The sequence below is a fragment of the Varroa destructor genome, unplaced genomic scaffold (genome assembly GCF_002443255.2).
Source record: "Varroa destructor unplaced genomic scaffold, Vdes_3.0 BEIS01000004.1, whole genome shotgun sequence".
Taxonomy (NCBI): Eukaryota; Metazoa; Arthropoda; class Arachnida; order Mesostigmata; family Varroidae; genus Varroa; species Varroa destructor.
In genome coordinates, this window is record NW_019211457.1 from 40,546,030 (window position 1) to 40,566,813 (window position 20,784).

Below are 20,784 nucleotides of genomic sequence, written 5' to 3' on the forward strand. Positions count from 1 at the left end.
TGAGACCTAGGCGAATATCTGGCAACTGATGTTGATCTCATAAAGATGCATTCGTTTTTAAATCTGTCCAACTGAATTAGTCGTAATGTATGTATCCACTTAAACGCCACTTAATCAGTTTAGCTATTTCGCCCAAACGGTTTTCTGATATCTGAAAATAACTGAAAAACGTCTATGTCAGGTAACAAATGTATTTAATAATTATGTAAAGTTATTATTATATTTATTGGACGACAAAATAAAATAGGTTTATATCTTCCGCTGGTGGCCTGCACAATCCACAGAAAAAAACATTTCTCCAAGCAAGCTACTCTATTAGATTATAATGTCTCTTATTTAGTCACGCCTGTTATAATAATGTAACGCCACATTATAATGTGAACTAAACGAGGCCAAGTTTCCGCAAATCTCCTATACAGCAAGTAATACGGTAGCCTGGTATTGAATGTCCTCAAATGATTAAACTGTTCGGTCAGTTTTGCAAAGATAAACTCCAAATCTTTAGTGATTTTTCCATTTTGCTTATTAATTCGCTTAACATACAAAACTCTTGATCAACTATATTCGACTGTGTTCACCCTTAGAACCGTGTTCACGATTATAGTTTGTGTGTATCTGGTTGTGGGTACGTGTGTCTACTTCGGTTTTAAATGAATCGTCCGTGGTCCTGCTTGTTCGGGGGAGGTAAGACCCCTAGACCGCGATCAATCAATGTGTAAGAATCGCAGCCTTTTGCTCTGATCTTACCGGAAGATCGTTCATCTTAGCTGGCTGAGTTTCAAGGAGAGCCTGCGCGTAAGAAGAGAAGATCCTATTAACGCCCTCTTCTAACTTTTATTCCTCCTTATTATTTTGTCTTCGTTGTCTAAAAAGCAATGGCACAACAGAACTAATCCTGACGACGACGACTACAATTACTACTAACCGGGAACTTCAGGTATTTGAAACGATATAGGACAGGCCGCAACAAAGAGTCGACAAACCAGCTTTTATTAGGACCCTCATTCTCGCCGCATCGCCGCCACCGCAACGTCTAGCCGCAGCGATACTAGTAATAGTAATGTATAGCTCATGTGCTTTGTTGAATGCTCCACATGGATGAAGCGACAAGGTTGAGAGTGTCGTGCAATTGGCTCTGCTCGTTTACCCCATTTCCGCACTCCTTCTCTCTATCCACACAATAAACCTTTCGGCATGCTGATTACCAGCCTCGCGGTCACAGTGCTGGTAAGTCACCCTTTCTACTCTTCCCTGGTCTCGACGACGCTAATTACATGAAGTGCGCTTTACTACTCGATCACGGCCGGTATAATCATCGACGTAACCGTAGCTCTCCACCGCCGAGGCAGCATCGTGCCACCGTCTAACCTTTGTTTCGTGCAATACCATATCTACCGTTTCAATAACGCACGCGTAGGATAGCAGAGTGCGAACTTTCGATTTGGGCGGCGATCGCTGGAGTGCAGAGTGGGCTGTTTGTACCGCCTCTTGACACCGCGATATGGCGTTTTTGAGTGCTGTACAACGTAGGTGACGCACACAGAAGGAAGTGTTGTATGTAGCGTGCCCCGCGCTCGCATCCATGTGTCCAGTCAGCGAGTCAAACCGGTGCCAGTCGGAGCAGCAGGATTCAATCGTACACCGCTCCATCTATTTAAACACATCCGTTATTCGCCGCCACCCGGCACAGCGCCTAATGTAGCAATGTTCATTTCTCTACTCATACACACTGCACAACAACTGCACCATGCAATACTGTGCACTACAGGATTTGCATATATACTCACGCATATTGTATATGCGCGTATATATCGATTATAGCAATTGTTGGTGGTCGTAATGCTAGTAACGGGTGACGGCACCTTTGGCTGAATGCATGTCATATGCTCTTCCGATTGGCAGGGCAGCTGGCAACAATATTTTCCCATCATCGTCTCTCAGTTTGTCCAACCTTCCTACCTCCGAAAACCACAGAGTCCCCACTAACACCAATAGCATTGAGGACAGCACAACTGTATCCATGTAGCGACACCGTCTGACGGCTCAGCCGACAGGAAAAGACGGAGGAATTAATGTGTACCGCATTCTGCTTCCGCTGTACATATTCGACTCACTCCTCAGGGAATCAACAGTATCGCAAACGCCTCTTCGTCCTTCCCTAAACCATTAGTTACCTCCACATACAACAATTATATCTATGCTGTCGTCTCGCCATTGTCAGCAGTGACGACGTGCTCCGTCGCAGCGTTTGCATCAGGCCGTAGCTTTCTTCCGTAAGCACTTGATAGTCTCGCATGCATGCAGAGGTGTTTGCGTCACTGCAACCGTTACTAATGTTAGTGTAACTATATTGACGACTTGAGGATAGACATGTACGCATATGGAGAAGCGAGGAGCATTCAATGCACGGTCGCCTCATTTGTTTGCCGATTGTCGCGAAACTGTGTCGTTTATCGTGTACCGTATTGAATCTAGATGGAGTTAAGTGCTACTTCTCCTGATTTCCAAACAGTCAGTGGGTGATCATAGTAGGGCCGTTGTAAATGGTTAACGCCGTTTGAGAAAATAGACGTGCAACAGCTGCGTCACTCTACCAAAGCAACATGGCCGACCTACCCAGCATCGACTGTTATGGTTGGAGGAACAATATGGAGGTAACAACTGTTACCTGTTTTGCTTGTTTTCATTTGGCGTGACTCAATTGAGACTATTGTATTCGTCGGAGTCGAAAGTAGTTTGATTAACACCTATCGGATAAATCTTTTGTTTAGAATTATCGTCTGCCGCTCTGTTTCCACTACCAAGCGCTAGTGAATTCTCCGCGTGAGATATCGTGGCGTCGCCTCAGCATTCTTGACAAATCACATCAAAGTCGTGAGCGAGTAAAAGCTCACAAAATCTAGAAACGATATAAAATCACTTTTATAGAAAAATCAAGACGCTGGCAGATTTTCTAACTTAAAAGGAATGAGTGCGTTTAGAGTACAAGTAAAGATAATACACATCGTTCCCTTAATTTCCTGGATAATAATAAATTCGTTACTATATGTTCGTATAAGGCTGATGAACAGACCCCAGCTAACTCGCCAGCCAATGCACCTAGAAATTGTTCCTTTTTCGACATTCCCAACTGGATCAAGAGCGCCCCACGACCTACCAGTGGAATAAAAAGGCCAGTATACGTATTTTGCTATAGATATGTTTAATAAGAACAGTAGGATCAGTCTGACTTGCATTTCAGCGGCAAAGTTTACCCTGATCCAGACGTTTATCGGCTACAAAATGAGCTCTAAGCCTATATTTTTATACCTATTATAGAAATAACTGTGCATCTAGCGCTTACTAAAAATCGACGCTTACTTAGTGCTCAATATTCTGAGCGATCTCGTCTTACTTAGATTTAGCTGTAAAGACAAGTTATGTTCTTTTTCAAAATTGCTTTGTTTATTTCCTGCTTATCAATGGCTGGAGATATTTCAACAAGATCAGGCTAGTGGGATTTTCAGCCAAACCACCATTAGGTGCTAAACCTTGTTCAAACCGGTATGATTATTTATAGGGTTGTATCTGTTGTGAATTTCTTAAAGGTTAGTTATAATTAAATATCCGTTAATGTACTCTATGAGGTGCCTTCTATTGGATGGGGTCAATATTATAGCAAATTGCTCACCAAGAACAGCATTGTCAGCCAAGTTAGTGCTCAGTAATTTACTTTAAGCGTCTATATGTATATATATATATACATATAGTTCGCTGAAATTACAAAACTGAGTCCTAGCTATTTTGCTGTCCCACTAAGCTTTTCCTTTCCTGTCATTATGCCCCCTACCTTCACTTGTACCATTCCAAAACAACGATACATCTGTCTACTATCCCCTTATCGTCCCCGTTTTCCCACGTGTACATGTCCCCCCCCCCTTTTTCTCTCTCTAGCTAGAATTTTCTCTTGATTTCCACCAACAGCTTAACAAGCTCTTCTTCTCTGACTTAGCTGAGACCACTGGGACGAATTACTCCCTGGGCGCCACGTGTTTGGGCCGCAAGCCGCTGCTATGCACGCCCTTAGTATCCTATAAATATCAGGCAGATACTGAAACAAGCCCGCACTAGTTTCAGTATCTGCCTCTCCCGCCCCTACTGTCACGCTTTTCCACCTGCATATCGCATCCCCTAACAGCCGGAGAAGCGTCTCTCACTTCTACTAGTACTGCCATGAGCAGTGCTGTACAATAGCAAGCCTAATTAACTTGGCATAAACAGAAATATAGAACATGTTCAACGTCAGTCTCAATTTTCCATACGTGGTGTTTTAATTATACGCACTTCGACATTGCAATACGGCTAGCAATGGCAACAACAATGGCGCATACCAGTGCCACGGGCCCCATCCGTCTTCTACGTAAACGTGTGGCGTAATGCGCGACTCCATAGGTGACCAAAATGGTTAGGGTCATATATATATGCCGCATAAGATATGTTTGTATACCATATTAATTACACAAGGGACAAGTTGTAATCGACGCCTTAATCAACTAATACGTAACATAAAGACCTCCGCATTCTTTCTATAGGGAAAAAAGCCATTGCGCTAGCTTTTTGGGTCGTTTTTAGTCCATTTATTGTATCTATTATACGTATATATAGACTGAGTCGGAGGAATTCGAAATAGTTACTACCCCTTTTCATATACAGTACAACACAACATACAGGGACCCACCTCTAGTAGATAATACCATGGCATGTCAACTCTATTAAAATTATTACTAAATGGTGAACGTTTTCGTAATTATTTAAACTATTATACGTTAGCAACGTTTTATTGTTTGTTTAAAAGTATAGTCTCCTAGCTAGATTCGAGGCATATGTGATCCGAGGCAGACGCAACTCACAAACTGTGCGGCAAATAATATTTATACAGATAAATCCCTATTTAATTCTATAATTGGGCCCGCAAATTGAATGTAAATATCAAAAACGAATTGAAATTGAAACTCTGTAGACTATACACACAGCTATACTAGAAACAACAGTGAAAGTATTGTTTATTTGTTTCAGACGTTTTCTTAAGTCGCTTAAATCAAAACTCTATAGGGCTTATATATGTAGAGTTAGAGGCGATAAGCACTTCCAAGTTTCGGTGATCCCTCGCAATAACTTACTTTTTCCCACCCGATCAAACTGTATAGACGCTTCTCACAAAATGAAGGTGTTTGTTACACTATTCTGCGTTTCTCTAACGATCACAGAATTATTTTTCTTATACGATTAGGCGGTCCTATCAAAGCTACGTACATATTTTTTTATGCACGCATTCAACTTTTGGATCGGCCGCAATCTGACGCTATCTGCACATGGATCTAGCTAGTGCGAAGTTGGCGTTCGGCCGTAGTCCGTGTTGCTTTCTACTACTCTTACTAGCTTTGCGCTTTTCTACGCAGAATAACAAATGGGTAGTCCTGCTCGAACAGCGTCAGCTGCAATAACAGCAGCGTTCCAGCGGCAGAAACGTAAACCGGTGATTGACCTTAATCAGTGACCTTTGTAAGGACGACATCATTATCCTCGTCTTCAGGCTCACCCTTGTGCTCGTCGTCGTAGCCGAGTCGCCGTAGTTGTTCTCAATTCACTCAGTCGCCTGTCGCCGTTAAGTATTTTCTTACTGCAAAGGCTATCTGCGCTGTTCATCTAAACACGGCAGGAGAGGAGAGACGCTATAGTAGGGCAAAGCTCGCAGCTTAACGGCGGTGGGCTCCGGCCCTTACGACTCAGAGCAAGACAACATCAGATTGCCTGAGCCTGCTTATCTCTTTCGCCTACGGCACACCGAAAAGCCGAGCGTTTCATTGCCAAACCGGTTATGCTATGTTAGACGTTCAGGACTACGTGTTTTCACATCTCGCATACAAAATCAAGAGTGAACCTGGATATTGAATATGAAATCATAAAACAACATCATTTATCTAGGTAAGTCAGTCAGCCCCTGTGTTCGCAAAACTGGGTTATAATTTCGTAATTGTAGCTTGTAAGGCTCAGCATTTTAAACTGAAAATGCGGTTATTGCCGAAGGTGGGTTGTTGAAGAAAGAAATCCCACTTTCATTGACACACCAAGATACATTATTGTTTCGTTTCCAACCAGCTAAGCTGAAATATTTGTTTTGTCATCCACTCATAGTATACCTTTACGAAAAGAACGAAGATTACGACGATTTTCAATACGCATAAAATATACAATTCAAATACCCAGCAGATCCCCGCCTCTATAGAGCTGACCACGGCACTTCTAGTTTTTCGGTGGACCAATGCTTTGGGGAATCTATAGAATAAAGTACGTAAGTTGAACCATAGTAGCTGAAATGAAAGTGACGAAAAAAAGTAAACATGCAAGGAAGGCAAGTCAACGTTCAGTATTTCAGAGTTTCGCCGATTCTTTCATTTCCGGTGCCATCTTGTTGTCGTCTTCGTTCGTTAGTTCATCCGTCTGTTTTTTTTTTCGCTATTTTACTTCTTTAATTTTTCTACACAGAGAAATTAAAGAAGGAAAATTCACCGCTACGCCGTTATCTGTTCAATTTTTATTCGTGGTACAGATAGGCCATTCAAGCTACAGAATTACTTTCGGTACAGTACCCGTCTACAACGACACGGCTATACAGGCCAACACAGTCTTCGTATGTTGTCCTGTAGGTCATTATCGGGGCACACGAACCAGTGCCACCATAGACGTTGTTGCCGGGGGGCGGCAATCGAACACTAAACAAACCATGCACAGCATAGTGACGACACAGGTCCATTGCTTGCGACCCATGCAGACTGAGGTGCAGCAGTAATGGTGATAGCAACAGGACGATAGGTAGGAATGTCCTACTGCCACAAGTCAGCGTACAAGACTTCTTCCTTTACCCGCCACGTCTGCTCAAAGCAGGCTTCATCTCTTCTGCGTTGGTTCGCCGGATCCCATAGGAATTATCCATATTCCCACCTCCTAGGCGCCAGTTCTATCACCAACAGGCTGGTTCGTTGGGCTATCTGTTTGATCCTGCGTTCGCTTTTGCTGGTATGTCCACCGATGCAGCTGCAGCACTACAGCTGCCCCTGCCGTTACCATCAAGATATGGCGTATCTCTGACCTCCGGACAGAGTTTAGGTCAGAGAGCTCGGCTCCGTTCAGTCCTAATCGGGTAAAGCTGTTCTCGGTCGCTAACGCGACTGTTGTTGCGCGAGTGCTGCGAACTATGTATGTTATAGTATACCAATCACAAGCAAATTCCCATCAGAGACTATCGGTAACGTTAGCAATGAATCGGCGGCTGCTCCATATCGACCAGCTCGGTTACCCAATGCGGCGACAACAAAGAGCTTGCCATACAGCTACATAAGTTCTCTTACGAAAGGGTCAGAGGCAAGGAGGAATGAGGGGTGCAAACCTCCACCTCCACTTCCACTTCTAGCACTTCTTGCTCACACATTGCGGCAGCTGTTATGGAAGCCGAAAGCAGGAGAAGCTCGCGACAGCCTTTCCGCGCAACGGTAGGAACGGCAAAGACACAAAGAGCGCCTTTAGCCATATCACGAGGTTGTATAGACACGCAGAACTGCAGACAGAAACTGCAACAGAGCGATTTTCAGTGCGCGCTCAAGGCGAAAAGGAAAGAACGGTGTTTACATAAAGACGATAAGGGATAGCTGAAACAGCGATATCTGTGGATTTGTGTTTTTTAGTGACACGTACCGATCGCACAAGAATGAAAAGTTTAACGGCAAAATTTTTATATGACAGCCCATGTTTAGCTTCCAGCTTGCGAACGAATGTTAACAAATTCTGCAACTGTTGTATTACAACTTCGATCACGCTTGGATCAAATTTTTTGGGCCAAGATCGCAGACCCCATCACCGTAAAAACGTTATCCAAGAAAGACGAAGCGTGATACAGAAAATGAAATATTGTTTCAAGAAGTGCAATTTTTTGCAGATGCCTCACACTCACCGCGAGATTTTATTGCAACCTAGTTTTAGTTCGCTTCCTTTTTCGGAAATTATATATTGAGTTAGAATAAAAACGTTGAACGACAGCGAACAACAAAACTATATTGACAGAAACGATAAAATCTCCAAATAGCACGTAAACACGTAATATAGTTTCATTATGATTATTATCATTATTATGCTGGAACTATTCCTAAGAGCAATAGTAGCTAAAAGTAGTAGCGAAATTAATATCAACCTCCACAAAAATGAGTTAAATATATAATAAATATAATATAAATATAAAAAATAAACTGAATAGAAATTACATTTTTTAAATTCAATTATTTCGTATGGATAAAATTATTGTGGTTCCTTGGGAACTAAGTAACTACAACAGTTTTATCAGTTTTACAATATTCAGTTTGCCACTTCCGTTATCCCCCCCCCCCCCCCGTTTACGACACATCTATCAACAGTCATAAAAACTTATATTTTCTACATCAGTTCCTTATTCAGTCTTTTCTTTCCTTTTTTCTTCCTTGCGCTAGTTTCCTTCAGCCTTATCATCTACAACGTGACAGTGTACCCATTTTTTCCTAATTTTCTATCTGTTTTTCCTCGTTTTTATACCGTCCTGATCCTCTCTGTGTGCTTGATATCTCGGCTGCAAACATTGAGCCGTTTAGAGTCGGTTCGCTCCGTATAAACTACCGCTGATCAGCGGAGTGCACACATACATCGTCGTTACAGAACTGAACGCGGCAGACTGATGCGTTCCGCGACGAAGGCGGAACATTCTGTATCTTGCAACGCCAAATATTGATAGCCCCTCTTAGTGTCAACAAAGGCTTAAGTCGGAGAGCAAAACCTTACGTTTAGCAGTTCGTGGCGCAATATGGCCGCATCGAGGTGATCAAATGGTCTACCCACTCAATGGTCACTGCTAATGCTAGTTATTCGTTCAGCTGTTCGCTGGTCAGGCGGAAAACATTGTGCGAACGGTTTTAGTTACAACAAACTAGGCAGACTAAACATGCAAGAATTAAATAGATTAACCTATTTTTTCTGGATCTATTTTCCTATACAGCACAATATTAGTTCGGTCGTGTTTTACGATTTATTCGACAACCGTTAATAATTTGTGAAATATTATATTAGAAGATTACTGGCTTTTTAAGTTCTCTATATAATTGAACCTTGGGGTGAGCTGTTAATTTTTCTTTTGTTTTCAATAACTTTTGGTTTGAACTAGTAGAGCATCAATGATTTTTGCTTAAATGATTCATAACTGACGACATCTCAGTTAATTTTTTCAGTAAGTGAATATTTTTCCGTGGAACAGTTTTCTTTTTTGCTTAGAGGTTTAATCGAAGAGATAGATATTGTCCAAAAAATTATAAAACAAGTAATGTTTCATTAAATAAAGCAGCCATTATAGATATAAAATGTAGCCAAGACCCTGAAATATGTTTTCTGCCAACTTATTTCAAGATTCGCTTTTCGGGTGTATGCTAAACAACATGTGATTTTTCTCGCTATTTCGTAGGGCTGTTTGGAAAATGTTTTTATTACTATCTATACACCATTGGCCCCAGCATACTTTGATTAGATGCACACATGTACAAGGAACACGCATACTGATAAACCTGTATTGGCCTCTTCTCCGTCTTGTACCGACATTTTAAGGCGCCACTAGTAGTAAAAGGGGCCGCAGCTCCGTACGAATCCGTTTTCGTGATGAATTGTCAGTCTTTACCATGAAATTCGACTCTGTTCGACGCTGTTCACTACTACTATGATACGTTGTCGATGCCACTACCGAGTCCATTCGTGCATTGACAGAGAGATTCCTGCCTGAATTCGGGACACAAGTGAAACTAACAGCATCTGTAGAAGCAGTTTTACCGACGACGGCGTAGCTCGTAACTGAAGAGGGGAAAGTTGAGTCCTGAAGTGCAGGGGCCAGGCTGCAGTCCTGCAGCCTTCACCGTGCGCTATATGTAAATATTGCTAGTAGTACTTGTACAAGCGGCGGAGAAAGCCCTTCGGTCTCCTTGAACCTTCACGCAGTTTGGTACGAACCGTTGGTTGCGGAAGCTGCTTGCCTCTGCATCATGTTTATCTATAAATGCTTCCTCATAACTGTATTAGACTAAAAAATAACGGCCCAGCACCATTCTCGGCTCGGGCCTGAGTCACCTAAACATCTAAGAAAAGCAAGCAAGCGCCCGGTATGGCAACTGGGAACAAGGAAAGCCGCGTGAATATCAGGCACTTGCTGCAGTATGCTCAGATGCAAATTTCCCAATGAGCCAGACGATGTAATATAGCTGGGGTTTCAAGCTGTAGCGGACTTGACGAACAACATCGTAAACACAATACACCAACGAAACTATGACGACGATCGGCGGCGAATCCTATCAAACTAGTTAACTTCTCTGGCAGTCATGTGAAACTTCGCAGCAATCGTTCTATTCAGAGATAAATAACTCTAACTCATGAAGGGACACATATATTTCGTCGAGTCACGTTAGTCTCTTCGTTTGGAGTATTACGCACAAAAACATACGCCGACTTTTGAACGTACTGATGATAGTCATTATTCATAGGAATGTAGCACGACGCGCGCAGTAGAAGTGACATTGCAACCATCCATGTTGCGATGGCTATCGCTTTTAAATCCAACTGTGACTAGCCGCGACGAACGCCGTAGGAAAAATTTCTATATGTTACGAAATCTACTTTTTATCCAATAGGAATTGCTCGTCGTGTTGCAGGGTCCTGCGCACAGCCAGAGGTACGCTACATAAACGTGCCTATACAATATGCCTTATATGCAATATATTTTTATGCAGCCACCATAAACTTTCGACCCTGCTTTCCACTGTTCTCCCTCGTCTTAGGAGACAAACGTCGAGCAAAAGACCAGGGATTTAGCCGTAAGGTTAACGTAAAGTAAGAACGAGTAGGCTGAGAACTTAATGTGGGCGACGACGCCGATCAAGTAACGGTGGCTACAATTACAATGACGACCGGCAACGCTTTCTTGCCAGGCCTTGCGGGATCGCCGAAATCAGAAGCGAATGCAGAAGTACTACTAGCATCAGAAGACATATCTTTATTAGTCGGCTTCGCTAAGCGGTCATGTAAGTCTTAGCGCGCGCGAGTAAGCGACGAATCTCGCGTGTTGCTTTTCCTCTCCGTTAAAAGAAAAATTTTCTCCATGTGACTTCTTCATCAGAAGCGGGACAGCAAAGGTTGCTTTTTCATTTGAGTGACGATAACTGTAGTAACAACGACGATATGGAATTTAACGATAATGATGGTAACCATAATGATCACTGATTATGCAGAGGGAGGAAAAGAAGGGGCTTGGTTGGAGCTGCACTACAGAAGAGAATTGGGGGCAAATGTAAGCAAATACAGCTGCACAAGGTACATCTTTGTGGTACAACTAACATTGCCAGTTGAGGAGAGCGACATGAGCCTAATAGAAGGGTTCTCGGCTATTGAATCCCGACTTGCCAGCTGTTCCCGAGTAAATTTCGAACGAAACATAAGCGGATTGCGGTTGAATGGACACTCAGTCGATACCAAAGCAAAATCAAATTTAAGCAACTCTCGCGACGGACGCCTAAAACAACAATACCATCAGCTGGGTCTGTGTGCGGTAGGGCTAAAAAGCGTCAGGGCGAGATGCCGACGGGCAAATGCAAGTAATGTCCTACCTCGTGTTGGTATTTTACTATCATCTAGCAGCAGTAGCAACATCGGAATGCGGGCCGCTCCCCCCCCCCCCAAGCTACTTTCACTTCTGAAGCTTGAGCCAATGCCGTGCGATACAATATGATGAGCTTGCCGCCCGAAACAGGGGTCATCATCCTTGCAGCGGCAAATGAAAGACATAGTAAAGGGAAATAAGAATGGACATGGACACTCCCGAACAGCAAAACAGTGAGGAAAAAATTAGCACCTCACGTAGTGTTCGCCGATGATTTTAGCCAAGCTCAAAGAGAATTACTATTACCAGTTCGAAATATCAGCATGATCAGAGGGATCAATAATAGTAGTAACCTATCCCTGAGAGACGCTTAGTGATAAAAGCAGGGCACAGTATCCCTCAAGCACGAGGACTGTCTTATTCTTACGTTCAAATGCACTTAATATGTTATTGTAAAACGAAGACATTTCGTGTGTCTGGATTTTTGGTAATGTTCAAGCCAGAGCCTTCGTCACTGTGTTACTAGAGCTTCAATCTTAGTTGGTGCGCAAATTTCGAACTACTCCTTTTATTCACCTACTGGTCCTCTCGTCTATGTTTTCAGATGTTTCTGGACTATATCCGCTGGACACCTCGCTCGTGAAATAACTGTACCAGAAAGTCTGAATGCTGAATTATAATAGGTTTATTTTGGTACACAACATTATCCGCAAGCATTTCTATTAAGGAACGTCTCTAGATGTACTGCAGCCTCTATGCGTAATTTGTCAAATATTGGGATGACGCAATAATAAACTTAGCAAGTTAGCCTTCACAAATCGCCAAGTAAGGAAAACAGCTCGTCAATGACAAAGCTCTTTGATAGACGTGAATATATAAAAGCATGTTGCTGTGCTTAAAGCTCACTTTGCTAGACAAACAGGTAAAATTGTTAAGAATCAATTGATATTATATGTATCTTGATGCTGTCGGTTTTCTGCTCTATAAATGTGCTGCATGAAATACATATTAATAGATGCCAGGAAACAAAGAAAGCTTTAAGACAAAAAGAGTGGGTTCCTGAAAAAATAATAATGTGCGTCAGGTCAAAAGGCTTGAAGGTAAAAAAAAATAGTAGAAATATTAAAATACATGATTTACTCCGACAAACCGAAGGTTCGGTCAGTTTTATTATGAGAATGTCTTTTTGGTTTTTGTAGAAATTAATTTTTTGTAGGGGTTGACACTTCTCAGAGATATCCACGTAACAACATTCATCTTTTCCTTGAGTCAAGTCACTACAAAGGTCGTATAGAGATTCAGATATAAAACAGCGGAGTAGCGGCTGTTTCAATGCAACAGCCACGAATTCTTTCGCTCTCAAAATGGCGTAATGCCTGTTTGACCTAAAAGTGAACTTTGTATAATCACAAAAAAGTTAGGTTACTTCAGCCAATTTAATAAGTCGACCGGAAATAACCGATTCCCTTTCACCTTTACCGCAGCCACTGCAAAGATTCTATCACTCTACGGGACTCCAAAACGAACTTTGACAGCTGAATCAAATCTTACTGGACCAACTACGTTTGATATGCACCAACGGCCATGATTCCTGTGTAAAATGCAAATCGTGCATGGATTATATCAAATACGCCCGCCTAATGTACAATAGTTTCTTTTATATCTCGGTGTAGATGAAACATATGCGCATGGCTGAAGGCCAACGCGACATTGAGATCATTTCCTTTTTGCGATTTTTTGGCAGTGCTCTCCTTTAAACATACTGTTGATTCCCATAGTTAGGAAGAATCTTCTGCCATCGGAAATAGTATAGGATTGTTTCCTCCTGTCAATAACTGGCCCCACAGGAGCGGGAAAAGATCTCCCATCAGCAGTCAGATTAGATGAAACATTATATGACCGAAACAAAGTTTCAGTAAGCTGTACGCCAATGCCAGCTGAAGTCAAATTTACCATCTTCTGACAAATGCGTTGAAGCTCGCCGTCTCTCTCACTTTCGTTGTTAGTCAAGTCCGGAGCCCGACGGAGTTCAATCAAGCACAACCTCTCGGCGCTTGGCTCGTTGGGTAACACCCATTCGCTTGACGTTCACTCTGATAATAGCCTTAATAAGGTGGAAACTGCGCTTCAAAGGAGTGCAACGTAAGAGGCCCCCCATACCGCAGCTGTTGATTAGAGCGGAGATGTTTGGGAAGGCGAACCCAAAGTCTGCAAGCACTCGACCAACTTTTCGACCAACCTATCCTCCCTCACCCATTTACTACTGACCACTTCAGTGAAGCACACAGACTCAGTTATGCGACTACTTTCCCCTTCACCCCAGCCGTTTGGTTGGTTAATCTTCTAACTGGCTTCTACTGTCGCGATTCCTACTCGCGCCACCGCTTTGGCGGTCGGATTCCGTCGCCGCTGGAAATCGATCGCTCACGAGTCCTTTGTGTCGGTTATCACTCGCTATCAAATTTTGTACGAAGTTTAGAAGTGTCTAGTGCTTCCCATCGCCTCGTGGTCCCCTACCTCGCCGTATGAAGGCATACGAGCAACAAGTACAGCTGCAAGTAGGTTTTTTTAATCTTATAGCTGATACCAAAAAAGGGTCTTCAAGCGAACAATGCTGCACATTAATTACGTTGGTGAGATGCGTCGCGCCAGTATTAATATACCGGTTATGCAATACTAATTGTAACCCTCAAATGCGAAGTCCACAACGAAGCTTTTAAAATACCTGCATGCACATATGGCTAATACGCTAGTCGACTCAGTCTCAGCCGAGTGGAGATTAACTGGCGACTTGAAATGATCCTGGAACTGGAGGCATCCGTGCGATGCGGAACAGCACACTGGCGTTGAGCTATAATTGCTACACCAATCGAATAGCACTCGCGATATCAATCAAATATTAATGTTCAGCCGCGAAGCCATCGTGTTGTTCGCTTAGCACTGTTTCTTTGCAGGACGAAAACGACCTTCATCGACACCTATTCTCGGCTCGAATTTCCTTGCCAAGCAATCAGTCCTGCGCGAAACGACAGCATCTTTTTCCTTCTGCTGTCTCTTATTTTCGTCAGCCATGAAACCCTCGAATTTCAGAGATGTCGTGCCACGCAGGAAGGAAAAAGAAACTTTAGAAGGCATGAGGAAGTCGAAAGGCAGTAGAGACTAGGAAAAGCAGTGGAAAAACTAAGGGTAAACAATTAGGCATTAGTAATATGATACAATATAATATCATGGTCACATAAGGACGGATACTAGCTTTTTCCATGAACTTTACCGCTGAATCTTTCCACGATATGCCACGAAGCGAACCGCGCGTCATCCATGCTGATCAGCGGGGTTTGACCAAACGCTGTTACTTCCGATAATAATAATAACTCTCGGGTATATAGCAGCGAAGTCAATCACAGTAGAGTCAATTCGCAAGGAAATCGTATGAGAAAAAAGTTAAAAATCTAGAGACTTTTAACTAATTTTTTTTTTTTAGTGAATTTTAGTGAATTGATGAGATCAGCATGAAGCCATGGTATGTTTGTGATAGTGAATCAACTCCAAGCAGCAATGCAGTAAAAACAGTAACTTTTGTTGAGCGTTCGCAGTTAATAATATAGTGATAGTAATATTAATAATATAGCAGTACTAATAGTGAAACACAGAGCATATGTTTTAAAAGGCCTTTGAGAAGTCAAGTATTTATTACTATTATTATTATTATAACTTGCCAGCCATTATACAGTCGAGCCCAAAAATTTCTGTGTTTAGTCATGATATTCATACAGGGAAGGAAAATCTTCGTAAAGCTCATATGCTGACACTCGGAAGGATAGTTCTAGTATCTTTCCTACGGGCATTCGATTTAACGATGATTTTATAGCCAATAATTGAATTTTGGCGTCTTATTATTATTGCACCACCTGCAATTTCTGGAATAATTATTTTAAATTTTTCCAGCTTTATGTTCACTATAACGTTCTCTCATTGTTTCTCAATCTACCACTGATCCAAGCCCTCATATTTTAACTAAGCTGAGAAGTAGCTGGTATGAAAATCGCTAGCACCTTTGAGAAACAAGCCTTTAGTTACATAAATGAGAGCTAGTTCTGCTAGCCACAGATTCGTAAACGCTCGGCCGAGTAACACACTCTAGCATACACATATATAGCCGTAGGGTAAACAGTAAGCAAAAAGAAGCCACACCCGCGTCCGATGACCGACTAATTCTAAATAATTCTGAATAACACAGATATTTATTAACATTTCCTGTTAGCTAATGCTAGATCAAGGCAATAAAAGCCATCTACAAACGTCTGTTTTTTATTTTCCAGTCGCTGCAAACCATACCAGTAGCCGCTCATAGAAATATCATTTGGCCTTTTTTGTTGCCGCCATCGTAGCTTCGTATTAACTCACATTCGGTTTGGTTTCCCCCAACTGGGTGCTGGACCAACACTTTCAGCAGCAGCACCCAACAAATGATATCGTTAATATATATATATATATATATATATTCGATAGAGGCTGACGTCATTTCAGAAGGCTAATTTACTTACTCCTGGAGATATTATGTAAACATCGAGTGCTGTCGTTCACTGCTCTGCCAGCACCACTGCGGCTTTTCCATCGCCTTCGACATGATCATTACAGAGAGGTCAAACTCTCGATTGACAGACATTCCCGAATCATTGGAGGCCTTCTTAACCTCTCTGTTTTCTGGCGCCCTCGCTCCTTCACTGCGAGACGTCACAAGTTTCCCTACGCGTTGACAATTATAGCTGTCGACAGAAGTGGCGAGCTCTGTACTACATATACAGATTTGTATGCCACTACTTTCGCTATCTATTAGTCCGTCATGGGAGGAGTAATAGCGCAGTTCGTCGAGTTGAGCTATCTTACTAACTATCTCTATAGTAAACACAAAGCCACGGAAGTTCGCTAGGCAGTTAGTTACCTGTCCTTTGCTTCAACGGTTGTTAGCTGGCTGGCCAGTTTTTCTGCTCGTATTTCCTCGGTATTTCGAAAAGTGTGATCGCGTTACTAATGGTTAGTATGCTATTGATTGCTGATAGACTCAGCTGACGGCAGCGACGTTGGCCCACAGCCATACAACAGCTAATAAGGGCAGTAGAAGTTAAAACTTACATCGTCACTTCGAATTTAAACGAAACCGAAAAGCGCACGAAAATAGCGAAAAACGTCCACAGCAACTCAAGGAAAGAACTTAACGAGAGCCGCCAACGTTCTCAACACTGTCCTGCTCGGCTGGTCCTATAATATACGCGAACTAACCTGTAGATTTTTCTGATGAACTATATGCAGCATCTAGCTCCAGCGATTGATTCCTCAACACGTTGATATTATTGCTATTATCGCTGCAGCATTTGGGAGAAACGAACACAAAATAGAAGTATCAGTGGTGTTCGAGCTGGGTCAGACGAAAAGTGACATCACGTTACTATTTACGTGTACACCAGTGTTCCGTGTAACTGGAGAAAGACCTTGTTAAGATGAAACAAACGTGTGTCAAACTACTTCGGATTAGACGCATTAATGTTTAGAAAAGACGCATCTTTCTATCATAAAACGAACATTGGCGAGAGTCGAACGAAGAATTCTGGGTTGTTCATTAAATTCTCATCGGACACATATATATAACAGCTGATCCAAAATCGGTGACTGATAACATTCTAGTATATATATCTGATAAAGTAGTATATAAATCGGAAGATACCCTAACAAACGAAAAATCTGCAGTAGTAGATTTTCCCGGTGAGCGTGTCACTTTCGAATCTACTCGTTCGCTGAAAAGCAGTTTTTGTACAGTTTTGGTGGTCCAAGATACAGCTAAAATGGTACCCGCCCTATACCTACCAGTTGGTCGGCATTTAAATGTTCTTTCTAATCGAATGCACCAATGACGTTCCCCTTTTCTACTTCTATATTGCCATGACCAATATCGACGTTTGCACAGAGAAAACTGCACCATCGGCCTTACCATTACTAATCATATTATTAGCAACAATAGGCCTTTTCGACAAAGGCGTTTATGGGCAAAATGCGAAGAACAGACACTAAGTTTCAATCGTCTTGATTTCCAGAAATATAGCTTCATTGTTTTGATAAGTACCCGCTTGGAGCATGCGTAACCGCTGCGGAAATAGAAAAAAAAATAGCGATATGTTAGTTTAAGCTCAGCTAAGATAGTAAGTGCGTATCCATCTTTATCACAAGCCGTTGGAGTGGCCGAGGGATGCAGGATCGCCTGACGTTAAGGTAGCCCTTGAATTCTCGAAACGCCCAAGCCCTGTTTTTCTCATGCTCGTTGAGTCCCACCAGACAGTTATTTATCAACAGCAGCGGGGGTTTGGGAAAAGGGAGGTAGTACACGCAAAGTAAGACTTCGCGCGCAAACACGATATCTAGCAAAAACTCTAGGACGAGCCGTAAACATGCGGCATGCTTGAAAGGCACACGAAACTTAAGGCGGCCTATAACAGTTAGGGGGAAGTAAATGACCAGACGGGCTGTCCTGGCACTGTTATATTTAGTAGTGGATGAACAACCATCTAAATGGGGCCGGCCACTCTATGGCGGTAAACGGTGACTTGTCGCCGCCACTACTGTTGAAAGCATCAGCGACGGCTTTCAGGAGCAGAACGAGAAGCCCATCAACTACATACCATCGTGGTGCAATGCAACGCATTGACTGAGTCAGCTCGGTCAAGCCCGGGCCAACTCCCCGGGATGCTGGCGGTGAGGCGGCCTAAGATCTCCTGAACACAAGATTAAACCATTAACGAATTACTTTCGTATCAATGAACCAACACACCAACTTCCCACAACCCCAGATTCATATACTACCCCATGCAAACTTGCTTGACTGCCCACGGAAGTGTAAGTCCCCTGCCCACCTAGCCCCATCACTAGCACCGCTAGTGCCGCTACCAATGCATCTACCTTATTTACTCACACTTCGCCTGAGCAGTACGTTTTGCTGTCCTTAAATCTCGTATAATTTATCTGCTGAGAGAGTTCTTCTTTCGGAAATTCTTCGCAAAAGCGTTCGCGTTTATCACCGTTCAAGAACGGTTACGTTTGCGCACAGACATTGTTTGTGCCTGCTCAAGCGTTACACTACATATAACCTGTATTTATGCATTTGTGCGAGAATAACTAAAAGCGAGCATTTTGTTTGGAAAAACTGAATGGATGCAATAACGAATGCATAAACCGCCATCAAGTCCAATGAACGTTTCGAGTTTGTACGTACTGCGTACTGCTGTTAAGCACTGTTATGACTGCTCGGGCCAATCCACGCTATAACCTACCTCCGATGCTAAATTGTATTGCAGCATAACTACAGTGAATTTTAAGCTACATTTTTGAAAGCAGTGCCGGCAACACCGAGCGGCAATCACATTTGCAGACGACTATACTGAACTAACATTAACATTGCAATCGACAACTACTGTACTAATTGTAAGAACAATAGCATTCTTAATGGGGTTCAAAAACTGGCACAAACTCACTCTGTCTCGGCCGAGCCAGTCATTGTATTACCAACGCCCGAGCTTCAATCGTGTTTTACTTGGGCCTATCGGGTCTCATAAACGGCATACTACCATCTATCAGTTGGGGACGTCTAACAGCAAGGATTGACGCAATATACAGAATCCAGAAGTGGTAATTGCAGTACAGTTGTTGAAAGTAGTAAGATAGCAAAGAGGGCGAGGACTCAGCCCAGTTGTCTCCAAATCTGAGAAACAGCTCTGTTCGTATGACCAAAAATTGCAATTTGATCTTATGCGAACCGCGGTTCCAGCTTCGCCGATAGTCCACTAGAAAATCAGCTTTCTCTTCCCCCTCGTGTCTCCTAGCAGAAATAGGCGCATCGAAGGCAATAATAAACTTCGCACCGATACAGCTACGAAGATGAAAGGCTCCGTATGTGTACGGACTTAAAGGTATAAATAACAGGTGTGTTAAATACCCGGGGGTAGGTACAAGTATGGAGACTTGGGCCACCCGGCGATAGGGGGATTTACGGGAGTCAGAACACTAGCTACTGGAACTCTGTGTTTCCACTTACCTTTGTATCAAATTCTCCTATGCCAAGAAAGGAAGTTTTGCTATCCTCTAACGTACAGACGAGAGCCCAGATATTAATTTAGAGCACTGGAACACTTCCTAGTTACTCGCCAAGTGGAAAAAGAGCGTTAGAAGCATTGTACATACGGGTCGATTTCTTTGGGTGTAGGCGTTATTAGTTATCCTTAGGGCAATAGCATAATATATAGCACATACACTATATGTTGTTATCGTTATACTGCTTGCACAATGGGCATGTACATTTTTTGGGAAGGCAGGTCGCTCTTTTTTTTTTTTTCTTCTTTGCTTTTTATCACACTCGCACTAATTATTACTTCCGCTCTCGGATGCACCCTATCCAAATGGTGCATCGACTTATTCCAATCGTTATTGTTGCTGATGTTGCCGTCGCTGTTATACTGGCCTGGGGATTAACAGTAATATCCCGATGATGCTCGTGGTGTCACGTACACACTTCAAGTATCTATTTTTTTTTTGTTTTGTTTAGGAGCGGTCAGCGCATCGCTTCTTCATCCACTGAGCACCAAATAACCAGCACTACTACAAACGCCTTCGACTCACCTGCAGTAGCTCCTTCGTTGGATCTCACTCCTCACGGGGCCAGGGGGGGGGGGTCAAGTGCATTGCTCTCCAGCCGGCTTCTGCTATATGTACACACTGATTCAGGAGCAGGGAACTCACTTGTATCGAGCGAGGTCCGAGCTGACTAGGTGGGACTAATAACTCAGTCCACAACCATCCTTCACTAAGTGAACTCCTGCTCCATTAATACGCTCATATAGCCACTGTATGGTCTGAGGAGAGTAAAAATGGATGCTCGCTATAGCGTTTCGTCTCGACTATAGATCTCTACACGGCCGAATGCGCCCTTACCTAAACTGTACTGCTGGAATACCGTCCCGACACTGTTTTCGTCCTTGCCTTACCCACCAATATAATCATATGTATACACCGAAACAAACATGATCCGTAGCAAACATCAGAGCACAACGATT

General features: G+C 42.8%; 2 protein-coding genes across 11 annotated transcripts in view; one reads left to right on the forward strand and one right to left on the reverse strand.

The window, feature by feature from the left end:
* The window catches only part of p120ctn (adherens junction protein p120), a 104,296-nt gene extending 83,810 nt beyond the window's left edge, over window positions 1–20,486 (reverse strand). For 5 of the 9 annotated variants that reach the window (XR_002673400.2, XM_022805859.2, XM_022805858.2 and 2 more), the window contains exon 1: window positions 19,770–20,283. The gene's annotated coding sequence lies outside the window, so the exon portion shown is untranslated. Of the gene's footprint in view, window positions 1–16,969; window positions 18,272–18,360; window positions 18,454–19,769; window positions 20,284–20,350 lie in introns of those variants that run through there. The other 4 variants (XM_022805851.2, XM_022805855.2, XM_022805854.2 and 1 more) reach the window with 4 other exon arrangements.
* On the forward strand, window positions 1,317–20,499 carry LOC147756202 (uncharacterized). 2 transcript variants are annotated; one of them, XM_086987788.1, is made up of 3 exons: window positions 1,317–2,654; window positions 3,060–3,172; window positions 20,277–20,499. In XM_086987788.1, exons 1-3 carry the CDS (start codon window positions 2,604–2,606, stop codon window positions 20,497–20,499), a joined length of 387 nt encoding a protein of 128 aa, XP_086843914.1. In that variant the 5' UTR covers window positions 1,317–2,603. The 2 variants fall into 2 exon arrangements, with proteins under 2 accessions (XP_086843914.1, XP_086843915.1); XM_086987789.1 differs by lacking the exon at window positions 20,277–20,499 and adding an exon at window positions 12,294–12,524 and having other exon boundaries at window positions 1,890–2,654.
* Window positions 20,500–20,784: the final 285 nt, after the last annotated feature.